A 16,256-nucleotide genomic window follows, 5' to 3' on the forward strand; every position below is an offset into this window, starting at 1 on the left:
TAGGGGTAATAATGAAAGAAAATTTAAAAGACAGGGTGTAAACGCGAATAACTATATAATATAGGGTGTGAAATGAGACAACCCCCAAAAAATGTCGACTTATATAAAAAGGAGAAAAGCCTTTGGCGGTTGGTAGCATTTCCCGTTGTATAACTCTCTTCAGTAGGCGAGTGATGAGCAAAAAAAGCTTAGCAATACTGATGAGAGCTCGGATGAGGTCGCCTTCGAATCCATCTCACGATCTCCTCCCTCAACTCGATCATTCTCTTCCTCCTCCAAAAGTAACCTCAGTTCCTCTTCCATTACTTTCTGCTCTCAAATCCTGTCTTCTACGCATTATTTCTTTCTTTCTTTCTTAACAATCCAGGATCCACGTGACGAGAATACCAACTCCTGCGACAGATCGGATCTACGCAGGTCATTCCTTTGATTTCTATTAAAATCTCCGTTTAATCCTTCTCTTCTAAGATTTTTCTTGTTCCTCTCAGGGTTGGATTGAAGGATGTTAAGGAATCGATGCATGCTTCGATCTCCATCCCCTCTGAGAGCAAAGAATCTTCCTCCGATGCAAATCTTGAAGATTTCTCGCGGGTAATTTATTTTTAGGCCGTCAAATAAATGGTCGGTTAAGAAGTTTTTAACCCGATTTTGGATTCTAGGGTTACCTTAATCTTTCTCAAGAAGGACGTCGAGAACTTCTCCTAGCGCTTGCCAGGGATTACGATGTGAATCGAGTGCGAGTTCGTGATCTGATGCGTCAATATCTCAGCCTTGAGCTTTCGCATGGTGGTGTGATGAATCTGCCTCGTTTCCTTGGCTCTTCTATTTAGTATGGTAATTCTGTGTTTCTCTTCCTTTGTTTTCTAACAATGTTCTCTTTATCCTTGATTAGCTAGTGGTGATCAAAAGTCTGATGGACATGAAGACGAAGCCGTGCTCTCTGCATTTTATAGGATGGAGAGGAACCTTCGGGATGCTCTCAAGCCAATATATGCAGGATTCTTTGAGCGTTTGAATGCACATCCTGGAGGATTGAAGCTACTGACTGTCCTTCGGGCTGACCTCCTCGTTTTGCTGGCGTAAGATCATAGTGCCCTTACTGGTCCAAATGTATATGTGCAAGTAATTATGAGTACTGTTCTTATTTCTAATATGCTTAAAAGAGCAGAGGTGAAACCAGAGCTTCTGTAACTCGAAAGATAGTGTGGCAAAACTATCTTGTAAATGTGCTGGACAAACTTGTGGTTAGATAAATGCAGTCAGGCAGGCCTAGAGATAGATATAGAGTCGAGCTGTTCCAAATTTCCACACACATTTGTCCATATGTATACATGCGCACACATAAAATGCTTAAACTCCGATTTTATACTGGTATGAGATATCTTATTTGCTTCATTCATGGTTAAAAATTTCAAGGGTTAGTAGCTTATGAATTATTTCTTTGGTTTTCATGAATGATATGTCAAAAGATAACTCATGAAGTGGAAAATATATTCCATCATATGACATGGAAGGACTTAACTTAGATGTGCTGGAATCATTTGGGAAAATTTGGTTGGCATCTAGATACTTTGCGATTGGAAACCTCCATACTGCGCTTTCAGTTAGGATTTTCAGAACATTTTTGTTGGTAATTATATAGACTTGAGATTTTTCTTTTTTCTTCAGGATGGAAAATGTGCCATCTTTACGGGCATTAGACTCATATTTGAAGGAAAAGCTCATTACCTGGCTTAGTCCAGCAGCTTTGGAGCTTCATCAAATTACGTGGGATGATTCTGCGTCCTTGTTGGAGAAGATTGTAGCATATGAGGTTTATTTATACCCACTTCTTCCTTTGATATGTGTTGGTTGATTTTCTTCAATGACATCATAATGCTTGATGAAGTTCTTGACACATTTAGATGAACTTCTTTTCAACTGCTGTTTAGGCTGTCCACCCAATCAGAAATCTTATAGACTTGAAGAGAAGATTGAGTATTGGTCGTCGTTGCTATGGATATTTTCATCCTGCAATACCAGGTTAGTAGCTCATTTAGTCATCACTAGCAGCTTGCAATCACTGAAAACATATGTATCATGAATATGTAACAGCCAACAGCTTAGCCAATTTCTTCACTAAACCACCTACCAGCCTATGGTTCCATTGAGATCCTATTCATACTTGTTCATTTTCTATTCACTTCAGGTGTACCAAATTTTACGCATAGTAACAATGAACTTGTTTACGAGCTTAGGATTTCTCAACATATCTGCAGAAACTTTTTGTCAGCTTTACAGTTTTAAAACAGTTCCATTCTTGGGACATTCTGTTTATAACAGCTGATTTAATATGATGTGATAGATTGGCTTCGTCTTTATTTGTCTGTTAACAAAGATTTTTTCTTGGTCTGAATCAATGAAGAAGTCGTGTTGCATTTCCTTAGTATTGGACTTGTGCAGGTGTAATATAATGTCGTGTGTTTCTCTTCGACTCAGAATGAAGATCTTTTAATAATTCTTCACATGTCAAACTGTCGTGAAACTATTTGGTTGAAATGTTTCTTATAGTGCAATAAACAGGATCACATAGGCTACAATGTTACATCACATGACAACAACGCAAAAATGATGTAGTGGAGTTAATTAGTATAGGAACTATAGTTCAATGGACAGAATATGCATAGGTTGCTGGGCAAAATATAGCACTTATTATTATTTGATGGAAAGTTTTTTAATATTTTATCAGGTGAACCACTAATATTTATTGAAGTTGCTCTTTTGAAGGATGTTGCCACCTCAATTCAGGTTGGCGAGCTCAGTGTATATTTGTCTCTTCAGTAAAGATTTGCCCCTTCATTTATTTATTTATATGTTCTACTTTAAAAGCTTATACTCTTGTTGTTTGCTGAGATCAGGAGGTCTTATGGGATGACCCCCCCACTCCCGAATGTGAAGCCAGATGTGCACTATTTTACTCGATATCATCAACTCAAGTAAGTGAAAATTTAGCTCTGCAGGTGCTTTAGAAGACTAGATCTAATGATTTTGAACTGAAACATTCATATGAAAATGAAATGTCTTTTTGAAGGCTTTTTTTCGGCTTAATTGCTAATAAAATGTTATTCCTTGCTTATTGTGGTTTTGGCATTCATGAGGTGAGGATCCTTAGCACATATGCACATTATATTCTTTTTTCCATTTATTGTGCTTCAGCACAGACTAGTGGCTTATTATGTCTACATCATGACCTTGTTCGCCCATCTAAGTAAAAGTTTGTAAGTGTATATCACATGTACTTATTATTATCTCAGTATCTAAGTTAGTTTACCTTGATGTCTCTCGAGGCCTATGCAAATATAAGTGTAACTAGATCTCTTTTGATGTAGGCAGTCATCCATAATACTATCTTAATTCTATGTTTTCAACAACTGACAGCCAGGTTTGTCAGGAATAAATCTAGGGAAGTTTCTTCTTAAGCGCGTGATCAACATGTTAAGAAGAGATATGTCGTTTGTTACAGTAAGTTTCTGCACTCTTTGCATGTACATTTGGAAGCTTAAACATTTTATCATTATGCCTATGGTCCTATACCCATTTTCTAGCATCTCAGCATTTTGACTGAGATGGTATCAACTCTAAGAATAAAACTTTAGAGCCACTTCTTACTTCATTAATTTTTCAGCATATAAGCAGTCAAAAGAGAAAATTCAGTGCTTTTGATATAAGCTTTCGTTTCCCTTAATATTTTACTGCATAATTTAATTATGCATATTGTTCTATTAGTATTTATTGCTTAATCTAATGAATGACATGATTTCTGTTTGTGAATTCTTTTATGGAGATATTTGCAACACTTAGCCCCATTCCTGGGTTTATGCAATGGCTTCTTTCCAAGTTGTCCTCTCAAATAAAGCTGTCTGAGACAGAGATTATAGAGAAAGAATCTAGTTCGACTTTTAGAGAAAACATCCTTCTGCCAGATGAAGAAAAGATGATCCTTGATTCTTCTATGTATGTTTTTCCTCCTCTTAATATAATAGCTTATTGAACTACTCGTATCAATGAGATTATGTTAATGTTCTTCCATGAGATGATTTTGCCTGCATTATAAATAGGTTGTTTTTCCTGAATAAATTTCTTTCTCTACTTTGATATCATAAAATGTACTATTAGTTGCCATTCTTGGCATGCTACTATCATGGTTAGATAATACTCCTGCAAAGATAAAATTCCAGAATTCATGTGTCAGTCACTGATCTCTATCGGTTATAGTAGATGAGGTCTCTATCACACAAAACTTTCTGGGATTAATCTTGTTTTCAGATCTTGATTCCTATGTCAAATAGGAAGTAACTAGTGAGAAAGTGTTTTAAAGGATCATAACTCACTGGACGTACTACAGACATGAGCTAGTCAGCACATGTGATGCAATTGGGTTCATTCACTTGCTACGATAGTTAAATATATTTCATCTGCTAAAATTATAACTACACTTAGGTGCACATTTGAACAGGTCTGGAGATCTTATTCATCATTAAAGTAGAATGTTCTTTTAGTGTTTAACATGAATAATTTAGTTGGTCTTCTTTGAGTACTATTGTAGGGAAGAAGATACTGGAAAAAGTAGCATTCAGATAATGCAGGAAATGCTAGTATCAAGAGAATGGACCAAGTCTGATCAATTATCCACAGCACTAAAATCTCCTCTAATGCGTTTGTGTGCCAGGTAAATGCATCAGCTAATTTTAAACTTTTGAAAAAAAAAGTTTGTTTTCTGTAGTTAGTATTTTTACATCTATATCGACAAGCTAAAGGTCTTCGGTTCAACTCCAGATTATTATAACATGCAAGTCCAAATTACTATATAGTACCGAGAGTTTGTTGCTTTATTAGTGAGAAAGGGACTGTACAGAGGCTTATTAGGATGTCTTCGACCTTGGATTTTCTCCAATTTTTTAAGAGTGAACACTTGGTTCATCAATATCGATATTCTACTTGTTCATGCTCTCCAGTTCTATGGATGAAACTAATCTTCTGTTTGATCAGTTCAGGAATAATTGTCTACCTTACTGTGATTGCCATAGATTGGTGGCAGTTAATGGAGCAGTTTGTGAAAGCCTGTTTAGAATATGTTCAGAATTGGTCATGCAATGTCATGTCCCAAAAGTTATATCAGAGATAGAGAAGATGTAGTTTTTTATTATATGCTGCCATAGTGAGAAATATGTTATCTAATGAAAATAATGAACTCATATGTGGATTTTCACTTGTTCGGAATGATTGTGACCAGAATGATTCTTAAAATTAATAATCTTGTTTTGATCATTTGTAGATACCTCCTTGAAGAGAAAAAGCGGGGAAAAGCTCTTGATGCTGTTGCAAACTTTCACTTGCAAAATGGAGCAGTATGCTCTGCCATCTTAAATAATATCGAGCAGTAACATGCAAATCTGATGTTTTCTTTTTATGTAATTGCATGTCCAATGCTAAGTTTATAAAGTGTCATTGCATGTTTAGGATTCACAAACTTACATAAGATGACAATATATACAAGTGTGCGCGCCTACAATTATATACACACACCACATACACATCAATACACATACATACATACATATAAAATGATTTCCTCTCATGTAATGTCTCTGTTCTTGAAACCTTATTATGATGTTAGTTTAATATTGAATAGTGTAAACGTCACCTCCAGCATTAAGAATATCTTCCTTAATTGTCTTGAAATGTTCAAAATCGTTGAAACTCTGTGGTAGTAAATGATTTAGAGAAGAGAACAAGAATATATAATAATATGTATGTATATTTATCAATATTTGCAGAGACAGTAAATATCTAAAATAAAAGCTTACCTTAGAAATTATCTTAGTCAATTTTTCACTCGATCACAATAACAGTAAGGGCAATGACGATGACATTGACAATAACAATAGCAAAGGAACCTTATGTTCAGACTTTAACTTACTAGGATAGTGATACATGAGTTATTTTCTATTTCAAATATCCATTTTCATATTTTTCGTGAGAAAAGATTCTCTGCACTTTGAAGAGTGAAGACTTATTTTTAATATTCTCAAGAATACTTGTCTGTGCACAATGAATTGGTATTCTCCAAAATATGAATAGCTAATAGTATGGTAAACTATCAAAATGAAGCATATGACATATTGGAATTGTCAAAATTAACAGCTAATTTTAAAGAAACTAGATTTTTTATTGATGATGTTAATTAATAGCTAATAATATGGTAAACTGTCAAAATGAAGCACATGGCATATTGGAACTGGAGTACCTACTTTCTAAATCAAATATAATGCGTATAAATTTACTTGGTGTAGATGATTGAGAGGATAAACTGGATGGCAGATCAATCAGGAAAAGGTATCCAGCAAAGTGGGGGTATCATGGTCAATTATGTATATAGGTATAATCCAAATATGAACTGATATTGATTGAAATAATTCTCATGATTCTGTTGTCTTATGATGTAGTTTTTAATCTCTTAAAATTCAGGTTAGAAAACATAGATGAAAATGCTCGGTCCTATTTGGATACTGGGCATATACATGCTTCATGTAGCCTGGATCAATATCTTGAGGTATGTTCTGGTAATCTACTTATGAAGTCTATGCTTCATAACTTTTTATATAATGAGTTCACAAATATGGATTCTTAAAAAATTTAGTACACAGTTAACTGAGCAAACGAGATGTCCATAGCCCCTCCACCCTATGTATAACAAATTATGTTTTGCTCGTTCACAAATCTTTAGTAGTATTGGAATTAGTTAATGTTCTTTTAAAGCCTTATTTTCACAACTCTACAGGGTACTCCCCACTTGCGGCAGGTAGTTTTTTTCCTTATATTGGAAACAATTTTGATTCCATTGTTCGGTCGACTTCCAAATTATATATAGCTATTAGTTTGCAGAAAATGAGAGCTGCGAGCGTAAAATAAGTCATATTTGATTATCTAAAGAAGGATCCATCTAATTGCCAAGAAAAACAAATGACAGCACGTATGACATGAACATTTCACTTTCAGATAAGAGTTTCAAACATCTTGAAATCTATACAATAATTAGAGGTTACTAGGTGTATTAAGTTGCTGGCCTTGAAATAATTTCCATAGATCATGCTAAAATGCAAGATTGTTAACCATTCCAATGTATAATGAAATTTCTGAGTCAAGACTAGCATCTCAAGCATGCATTTAGCAATAACAGTAGCCACCCCTTGCAAGGAAGATCTACTGAACTCAGATAGAAGGATGCTATTTGCTGCAGCATTCTGTTATTTTCAGTCATTTTTCTATCCCTGATGTTTTCTACAAGAATACTTTTGAAAATTTAGCAGGATCATTTAGGTAATATTGTCCATGTATCTACCTTGCTTTCGCCTACCTTTTGTCTCCAATATCTAACTGAACATTTTTTGTACTTAGCCAAAAGATACGAAAAGTGAAGCAGTTGCAGAAAAGATTCGAGTAACTGATGTTCAGGTTTGTATATCTGGGTTGGTGTGCTGTTCTCTTGTTCTTTCTTGAATGCTGTTCTCATGCTCGTTTGTTTTTGTTTTTTAATGTTCTCCTGTTACAGGACAATTTATGATCACATTGAACTATATGGCAGGGGATATACATACATCTTCCTAAAGATAGGACCAAATTAGTATATTTCTCTTATGAGCGAGAGTTGTCATTAGTAAATGATCCGGAACAATCAAAGAAGGCATACCATTTGGTTCCTTGTAGCCGGAAAAATGACCCGAAGAAAATTAGGACCTTCATCTGCGGTGTGCTACATCTGGTTGATATGACGAGTCAATTAACAGGAAAAGGTGATAAAATATTATATGTTCTTTTTTAATCTCAATGAGCTTGCATTCGAGATTAACGAGCACAACTACTCCATATAGATATGCTTAGATGCAGAAACTCTTCAACCAACCAACAAAAGTAAGTAATCCAAGAACAATATAAACATACTTGCACTTAATAAATCATTATCTCAACTAGAATATGTAAAGCTAGTTACCCAACAGACAATAAGCTTCACATTCTTCCACTTTGCGAGTTTGGGTTTACAATAAGAGCAAAATATGGTTACCCAATATCATCCTTCTCGAAATTATTACATTAAATGAGAAAAATGAGAGATAGAAAAGAAATAAAAAAATAAATAAAAACTGAAGTGATAATTTCACTGCAAAAATAATCGCCTTGTGAAAGCATATATATCAACTATATTGCTCAAAGTTTTAGCATGGATTAGCTGATAACGAAATAGAAGACAAAGCAGCAATATACCTGAAGGGACGAAACCAAAATAATACATCACTAAAAACAGGTGCAAAATTTTATAAAAAAAAACTACAATACTGAATTCAATGGAAGAGAGCTGATGACAAAACTAGTAGGCTGAGAGGAATCCATGAATATGTATATATCTATATATTTCTATTAACAACTGGATCCTTCTGTGGTAAGAGCACATTTTCCATTTCATTTCCTTTCTTGTTCTGCCAACTCCATCAGTTCATCAGACCACCAACGGTGGAAAGGGTATCCGCATCCAACAAGAATATATTGGGATGCCATCGTGCCAGTCAATGTGCCTAGTATTTATACACTGAGTTACTGCTCTGTGGTGGAGGAGGTGGCAGCCGATTTGGTGTGCATGAGATGCTACCAGCGTTTGCACCGCAGCTAGAATCTCCGTTTTCTATGACCATTGGAACTTTTGGACCTTGAATCGCTGAAAGTGGACCCATTAGCTGCAGTATCGAATGCAGAACTCCATTCATCACTTGCCCGACCAGCGGTTCTTGGGCTATTTTCTGCAATGTATTATTTGTCATGACCAACAAATAAACTAAAAAAAGTCACTTAAGATGCTTTGCATGAGTACAAGAGTTTATACTGTGTGAGCTAACTTATTGGGTAAAAGTTAGATTGTTCTTAGTGTCATTGCTCTTCATTGTTAATAGCTGTAGAGTAGTGCGATATCAATAAGAACTACATCACCACGTGGTCCGGCAATTGCAAGCTTGTCAACAATACCAGGAACTGCAGACTAAGCTTAGTCCAGGCAGCCAGGTGTCACGGAAGGTCTACTAAGGATATCAGACTTACAGTTGGAATGGTCTAAGTAAAAACAACACAACTAGCAAACTGTTCAAAGTCACCTGTTTGGTGATGGGCCAAATGTATAGTGTCCTGTATTAGCTTTAAGGTGAACAGGAAATGCAACCTGTGGCAGCAATTGATAATGAACTTTGAATTCAGAACCAAGACTATAGTGCATGCAACACTACATGCTACGCATAGTTCACGTTCCACAGGGCAAGCTTACATATAGTCCAAGAACTAGCAGTTGAAAACAGGTAGATTACAGGTAGATTACAGGTAGAATAAACTTACCAGGTCTTGTGCCCACTGTCAGACCAGCTTGCAGCAGCTGCACCATTATCATGGATACTAAGCTGACGAGTAAGCTTTGATAGGAGAGATGACTGTTTTTGGAACCGTTCTCGCCTCCATTTAACAGTTTGGTCTTCTTAGAGCAATTCTTCAATCTTTGCTCTGCTTTGAGCACTAGACATTAGCAGTCAAAAAAAGAGAATTAATTGAGACTAGTTCAGTATGTGAAACCCACTTAGTAACAACACCTGCATAGTACTGTTCAAAATTCATCCCTAGAAGTATAGAAATCAAGATTTAACATACCAGCCAACTGCACTTTCATACCTGTCGGCATGTCCCATACTATAAAGTAAATGAACCCCATAATCTATAGGTTCACGATTAGAAACTTTAATTAGCAATTTAGACTTCTTCGAATATGTCTTCTACTTCTCCATCTTCTCTAACCCAACCTATAGGAGAACCCATCTTTCTTGTCCTCTCATCAACCCAGTCATATTCTTCTTCCTCCATTCTTCTCATAGCTAAAGCTCATTTTCTCCACGGCGGCGACTTCTCGAGATCGTAAAAGTTAAGAACAATAAGAGGCGTTTTGATGCCAATAGAGACGACGTCTCGTCCGCAAAAAATATTTGTCCAAGTTCAAGATGAGATTAAAGAAACAGAGGAGCGAAGAAGAAGTATTAGGTTAATTTTTTTTAAAAAAAATTTGAGTATCAAACCAAAATTGCAGGGTAGAATAATAAATATTCATAAAGTTAGGTGGAAAATTAGAAATGATATTGGGCGTTTTTAGGTTCATTTTGTAACGTCCGTGCCTTGATATGATATACCTTGACATAATTATATTATAACATTCATGTACCTACAAACTCATCATCATCGTAGCATAAATATATTTTAAACGAATGAAATCTCTTATTAAAGCCAGAAAATAGAATAAGTCAGGTCAAATAAAATGAATTAAATAAGGACGAGACGTCATCAAAAGGAGTCAATTTCTCTACGAACTTCTAGCCCAAAAAATTATTATATTAAATAATAATATTAGGAAAATGCGGAAAAGGAAAAATCTTCAACGCATATTCCACCCACCGATCCACCCAATACCATTAAATGTAGTTTCTCGAACCATCACCCTCACCGTCTAAAGCTCTTCCATCCCGGCTCGGTTCGGGTCGCGTGTCGCCACGGTTGCACTGCACACTAAACGGCGGACTTCCCAATGACGTTTGCTAACCCTAGCCGAACCAACAACCGCTTCGTCCTCGTCTCTCCTCGCTCTACTTAACAATAACCCACCTACCTGACCTGAGTCTTATTAGCTGCTCCGAGATCCACTCCTCTTCCTCTCATGGCGACCAACTCCTCGGCCGTAGCCAATGGCGGTGCGAAGGGACCTTCTCCTGGCCGCCTCGCCGCCGTCTACAGCGAGGCGCAGACTAGCCGACTCAATCACCCCCTTCCTCTCCCTTCCGTTCTCAAATCCCCCTTCAAGGTTGTCGATGGGCCCCCGAGCTCCGCCGCTGGAAACCCCGGTAGCAATTCTCTCTCTCTCTCTCTCTCTCTCTCTCTCTCTCTCTCTCTCTCTCTCTCTCTCTCTCTCTCTCTCGCTATTTTCTTCTCTTAGATTGATGCTTGTTGCCGTTGTATTGCAGACGAGATCGCGAAGCTTTTCCCAGGCCTGTTCGGGCAGCCGTCGGCGATGCTGGTGCCGACCGACGCGGCGGGGTCGGAGATGGCCAGTGGTGGTTTAAGAATTGGCGTTGTGCTTTCTGGTGGCCAGGCGCCTGGAGGGCATAATGTGATCTCTGGGATCTTTGGTAAAGCTTATCTCGTGTCCTGTGCTCAGTGATTGGGATTTGATTTGACTGATTTGTTGAGCCGAGGTTCTCTTTTTGGGGGTGTTATGGTAGACTACTTGCAGGAGCAAGTTAAAGGAAGCATCTTGTATGGATTCAAAGGAGGTCCGGCGGGTATCATGCGGTGCAAATATGTGGAGCTTACTCCTGAATTTATCTATCCTTACAGGAATCAGGTAATTGAGCTTATGATCTGATTTCCATGCGCGAGTACCCGAATAAACTCGTAGTTGTTTGGTTCGTTTTTTATTGTATTCTTTAAAAGCTTTTGGTTGGTTTATTATGTGACCCGACGTTTTTAGTTTTGTATTTAAAGAGTACCATTTAGTGATGTGTTGTACCATCCGTAGTATTTGTTGGACACTATTGTGATAAAACATATTAATCTTTTCTGGAATAGGGTGGATTCGATATGATTTGCAGTGGAAGGGACAAGATTGAAACTCCAGAACAGGTATATTTCTTGAACTTATATTACTTTGTCGAAGTGAGTTGCTTCACTGTCATCATGTCTACTTGTCTTCTTGTCAAAGTTTTCCACTCTTCTGTTCCTCTTAAATTTACTTCTCTTTACATGATCATTTGATCAGTTTAAGCAAGCTGAAGACACAACCACGAAATTGAATTTGGATGGACTTGTTGTTATTGGAGGGGATGACTCAAATACAAATGCATGTCTTCTTGCTGAAAACTTTAGGTTGGCTATTGAGTACTGAGTCTCTGAGACTATGCTTCAATTATCTGGTGCTATTTAATAAGTTCATCCGCTTCATTTTCTAGTTATCTGTTTTTAGTTATTCTTCTTATGTCTAAGATTTTTATATTAATTGATTGATAGGGCGAAAAATATGAAAACCCGAGTTATTGGATGCCCAAAGACAATTGATGGAGATCTAAAGTCCAAGGAGGTTCCAGCAAGTTTTGGATTTGACACAGCTTGCAAGGTACTATCAATAATTTGTTTGATTCAAAAGTTATATTTTATGTCTACTTTTTTTTCTCTTGAATGCTTATGTATTATTCAAAGCTTGAGTCAGCACAATATCACAGAGTGGCTACCTTAGTAAGAACTCTCTAACATCTTCTCTCAGCATGGAATGAGTTGTGCTTATTTTTCTTGTTCATACACGCACAAAATGTATGTAAATATTTGCCATATAGTGCATGAGTTGTTTATCCTTGAATGCATTCATCTATAACTTATTGAAGATTGGATATTCATATGGGGAATAAACCATCCAACTTATTGTGGTTGATGGTTGAATCATGCTATTCAATTTGCAACTTGAGTTTGTTTGTTCCTTAGTTGTATTCATATCTTTGATGTCCTAAGATGGCATGGAGATAAGAAGCTTTTTCTTGCTTTGCAGATATATGCTGAAATGATTGGGAATGTGATGACAGATGCACGGTCAACTGGAAAATACTATCACTGTAAGTTTGCTAATTTTTTTAAGAACAAATATCAATTATTTTTCACTTTGCTCCAATCTCGGCTACAATTAGGAGAAACATCGAGACATCCATCTGATGAACTAGATATAATAATATTACAGTAGGTTATCTTCATCTTGAAATATTTGACTTCTTGTCCTGTTTTCTGTGCTTGGAACATTTACAAATAGATTGCATATATCTGTATCGAATTGCCCATTTAACTGAATACTTGGCTTCTGTAGTTGTAAGGCTTATGGGACGCGCTGCTTCTCACATCACACTTGAGTGTGCTTTACAAACTCACCCAAACATAACCATTATTGGCGAGGAGGTACTTCCTCTGTAAATTTTTTTGTGTTGAGAATCTAACAATTGTAGCTCTGCAAGACTTGATTTATCTTGGTTAGTTTGAGTAATTCATGAATCAGAATGCATGTCTGATAAATGATGTACAAGCTTGAATGAGCCATGATGTAGAGACGAGAATATAGTAACTTTATGCTTCTGCATTAATTACTCTCTAGATGAAATTGTTGACTTCTCTAGTTTTCTTACATAGAGAATTTATGTTGTTAGCTGATAATACTATGATAGTGCATGCTCATGATTTAATGAACAACAGATTGCATGACAATGGCATCATATCCTACATATCATCTCAATGATATTCAGTTCACTATCATATACATTACTTATTTATAATTCAATCCGGTACATGTCTAGTAGAAGATTGATGCTGATATAAACTTGTCTCCTACATGTCTTTTTAGTTAGGTTTTTTTTTTTAAAAAAAATTTAAGTTAACTTTGCGTGGTTATTCTACCAAGAATCTGCGTTTCTTGTAAAAATGTCTTCTGTTTTTCCATAAAACTATATTTTATGCCACACCTACCAATATACCGTTTGGATCTTTGGCTTTCATCTTTTACTTTATTAAGAATGCCTTAATGTTTTCTCAACATTCATCGGTTTATCACTATGTTTAGGTAGCCGCCAAGAAGCAAACACTCAAAAATGTTACAGACTACATTACTGATATCATATGTAAGCGGGCAGAGCTTGGATACAACTATGGTGTCATTCTTATACCTGAAGGCCTTATTGACTTTATACCCGAGGTATCACATTTAATTCTTAGATTGTTGTCTTTCACTGTGGAAGTAGAAACTATTCAGAGTTAGTTATCATGAGTTTTTCAGTATAATATGTCAAATTAGAGGTTTAGTCTTCATCATCTCTTTCAGGTCCAGCAACTCATTGCAGAGCTGAATGAAATCTTAGCTCATGATGTTGTTGATGAAAAGGGGGTGTGGAAAAAGAAACTCCATGAACAGTCTAAGCTTCTATTTGAATTTCTACCACAGTCAATTCAGGACCAACTTCTGTTAGAAAGAGATCCTCATGGAAACGTACAAGTATGCGAAAGTCTTTTAATATCCTCGAGTTTCCTACTTCAACATTGTGTCATCAGCTTGTTAGCATTAACTAGGCCTTTACATGACATTTTCAGGTTGCCAAAATCGAAACTGAGAAAATGCTTATCTCTATGGTTGAAACTGAGTTAGAGAAGAGAAAGTCTGAAGGGATATGTACAGGACGCTTTAAAGGACAATCCCACTTTTTTGGGTAATTCTTACCTCATTGACTTATTGGGAGCCCAAGGATATATCTGAGCTGATTATTTATTTGTCTTTTCTTAGCATATCTCTGATCATAGCTTTGGGGTTCCTTTAATTCTTAAACTGAGCTTTTCTCCTGTTACTACTTCTAATACCTGTTCATATTTTAAATTTATAGTTATGAAGGAAGATGTGGCTTGCCTACAAATTTTGATGCTGCCTATTGCTATGCATTGGGTTATGCTGCTGGAGCTCTTCTCCACTCTGGAAAGACTGGCCTCATTTCTTCAGTTTGTTACATCAATAACTCATCCTTTTTGTTCAACTACTCTGATGTGTTTTATTCCTATAATTTTGTGAAGCCTCATCTATGTTAGCTATGCTCAAAAGTTTGGTTCTCTTAAAATGTATTATGAGCAGACTTTTAACTTTCAAATTTAGCTTTCATTATTTCTTCTGTGTTCAGCTGTTAGAGATGGATGTTTTTAGTCGTCTTTATATTTTTATTAATGAGCTATTATTTGAGTATGGCTATATTTTTCTAGCAAAACACAGAATGAAGTAGGTACATTTTTCCCTTTTTCTTCAGTCATTTAAAAGTGAACGTGTTGCCATCTTTTACATCATAGGTTGGTAATCTGTGTGCCCCTGTTGAAGAATGGACTGTTGGAGGGACTGCATTGACTGCGTTGATGGATGTTGAAAGGAGACATGGTAATTACTCAATTTTCTCAATCTTGATCTAATTCTACATCTTGATTTCCTTTCCATCTCTACCATGTTTTCATGTTTGAAATTATTGTCTTACATTGGTGTTTGTTTTGCACTATTATTGTAGTACAACACCAAGATTCACTTCATCGTAATGCATCAATGATGACTTTGGCTATTCAATAGTAGTTTAACAAGGAAAATGACGATAAACTGATGGAGTCTTGTCAGATTTACTATTCTTATGTGAACTTGGGTAAGATACTAAGATAGGATGGGACATGACATTGCAAATTCGATGTAATGTTCAGTGCTGGAGCTAAACCATTGCAATTTTTATTGTATCATGATCTAAATTTTTTTTGTAGATAGATTCATTATCTATTTAAGAGAAGGATACCCATATGGATTGTGTTAAATTTTTGACTGGATCAGACTACAACGACAACATTCCGTTAAGCTCACATTTTTCTCTTTCAGGTAAATTCAAGCCAGTGATTAAGAAGGCAATGGTGGAGCTCGATGGTATGCATTTCATATCCCTTGCCTACTTGGTTATTTTATGCCCATTTTGTTGTTTAGTGGACTAATTTTATGAGCTTATGGTTCAGGTGCACCATTTAGAAAGTTTGCATCTATGAGAGATGAGTGGGCTTTGAAGAACAAATACGTCAGCCCAGGTACGTTCCCACACATCGATGTCAAATGTATTACTTTAGCAGTAGTTAGTCCTGGTTGCATCTTTGAACGTACTTGTAATGAATTTGACAGGTCCCATTCAGTTTATTGGAGCTGGATCCAACGATGTCAACCACACTTTAATGCTGGAACTTGGCGTTCAGGCATAGAAATTTCACTATCGGCGGAATGCTTCTTGACCATTTGTTGAGTGAGGATGGTTAAACGAGAGGCATTTGTTCTTTGTTTCTTTCGTTTTTTCCTAATAAAAGGGAAGTCTTTCAGAGTAACCTGTTCAGTTTGGCAATTTTGATGTTTGTGTGCTACTTGAAGTGGTTATTTTTGCACAACTCAAGTTCTGATCGCATTTTTAGTTGTTAAAATGTCTCAGATAGTGTTTTGTAGGTGATGCAGAAAAGTTAGTATGACAATCTCTTTTGACTTATATATATACAATAAATATGAGCCGGAGAAATAGCTAACTCTCGTTAAAAGCAACCTAATTTAATCGTATAAGAGTTGGTTTGTCTCT

The 16,256-nt window shown here is 36.3% G+C and overlaps 2 protein-coding genes across 3 annotated transcripts; both read left to right on the forward strand.

The window, feature by feature from the left end:
- Window positions 1-150: 150 nt before the first annotated feature.
- On the forward strand, window positions 151-7,867 carry LOC140774761 (uncharacterized). 2 transcript variants are annotated; one of them, XM_073117864.1, is made up of 17 exons: window positions 151-281; window positions 368-417; window positions 489-591; window positions 660-789; window positions 893-1,079; window positions 1,669-1,813; window positions 1,932-2,022; window positions 2,729-2,787; window positions 2,898-2,975; window positions 3,418-3,501; window positions 3,824-3,993; window positions 4,586-4,708; window positions 5,315-5,387; window positions 6,333-6,418; window positions 6,508-6,592; window positions 7,438-7,494; window positions 7,592-7,867. In XM_073117864.1, exons 1-17 carry the CDS (start codon window positions 174-176, stop codon window positions 7,601-7,603), a joined length of 1,641 nt encoding a protein of 546 aa, XP_072973965.1. In that variant the 5' UTR covers window positions 151-173; the 3' UTR covers window positions 7,604-7,867. The 2 variants fall into 2 exon arrangements, with proteins under 2 accessions (XP_072973965.1, XP_072973966.1); XM_073117865.1 differs by having other exon boundaries at window positions 660-786.
- A 2,685-nt stretch (window positions 7,868-10,552) lies between these two features.
- LOC140772976 (pyrophosphate--fructose 6-phosphate 1-phosphotransferase subunit beta-like) lies at window positions 10,553-16,114 on the forward strand. Its single transcript, XM_073115257.1, has 16 exons — window positions 10,553-10,955; window positions 11,076-11,240; window positions 11,334-11,455; window positions 11,680-11,733; window positions 11,870-11,976; window positions 12,118-12,223; window positions 12,650-12,713; window positions 12,959-13,047; window positions 13,703-13,834; window positions 13,961-14,131; window positions 14,227-14,342; window positions 14,514-14,625; window positions 14,965-15,049; window positions 15,527-15,571; window positions 15,658-15,726; window positions 15,818-16,114. The coding sequence occupies exons 1-16, from the start codon at window positions 10,772-10,774 to the stop codon at window positions 15,892-15,894; spliced, it is 1,698 nt and encodes a 565-aa protein (XP_072971358.1). The 5' UTR covers window positions 10,553-10,771; the 3' UTR covers window positions 15,895-16,114.
- Window positions 16,115-16,256: the final 142 nt, after the last annotated feature.

The sequence above is a fragment of the Typha angustifolia genome, chromosome 13, assembly GCF_048772165.1.
Source record: "Typha angustifolia cultivar Huaian chromosome 13, ASM4877216v1, whole genome shotgun sequence".
Taxonomy (NCBI): Eukaryota; Viridiplantae; Streptophyta; class Magnoliopsida; order Poales; family Typhaceae; genus Typha; species Typha angustifolia.

Bases quoted from the DNA above. Each gene is read 5' to 3' on its own strand.
- LOC140774761 (XM_073117864.1), top strand. From the start codon at position 174: ATGAGCAAAAAAAGCTTAGCAATACTGATGAGAGCTCGGATGAGGTCG. The intron at 418-488 runs GTCATTCCTTTG...TGTTCCTCTCAG, and splicing joins GACAGATCGGATCTACGCAG to GGTTGGATTGAAGGATGTTA. The intron at 6,593-7,437 runs GTATGTTCTGGT...TTTTGTACTTAG, and splicing joins GCCTGGATCAATATCTTGAG to CCAAAAGATACGAAAAGTGA.
- LOC140772976 (XM_073115257.1), top strand. From the start codon at position 10,772: ATGGCGACCAACTCCTCGGCCGTAGCCAATGGCGGTGCGAAGGGACCT. The intron at 11,241-11,333 runs GTAAAGCTTATC...GTGTTATGGTAG, and splicing joins TGTGATCTCTGGGATCTTTG to ACTACTTGCAGGAGCAAGTT. The intron at 12,714-12,958 runs GTAAGTTTGCTA...TGGCTTCTGTAG, and splicing joins AACTGGAAAATACTATCACT to TTGTAAGGCTTATGGGACGC.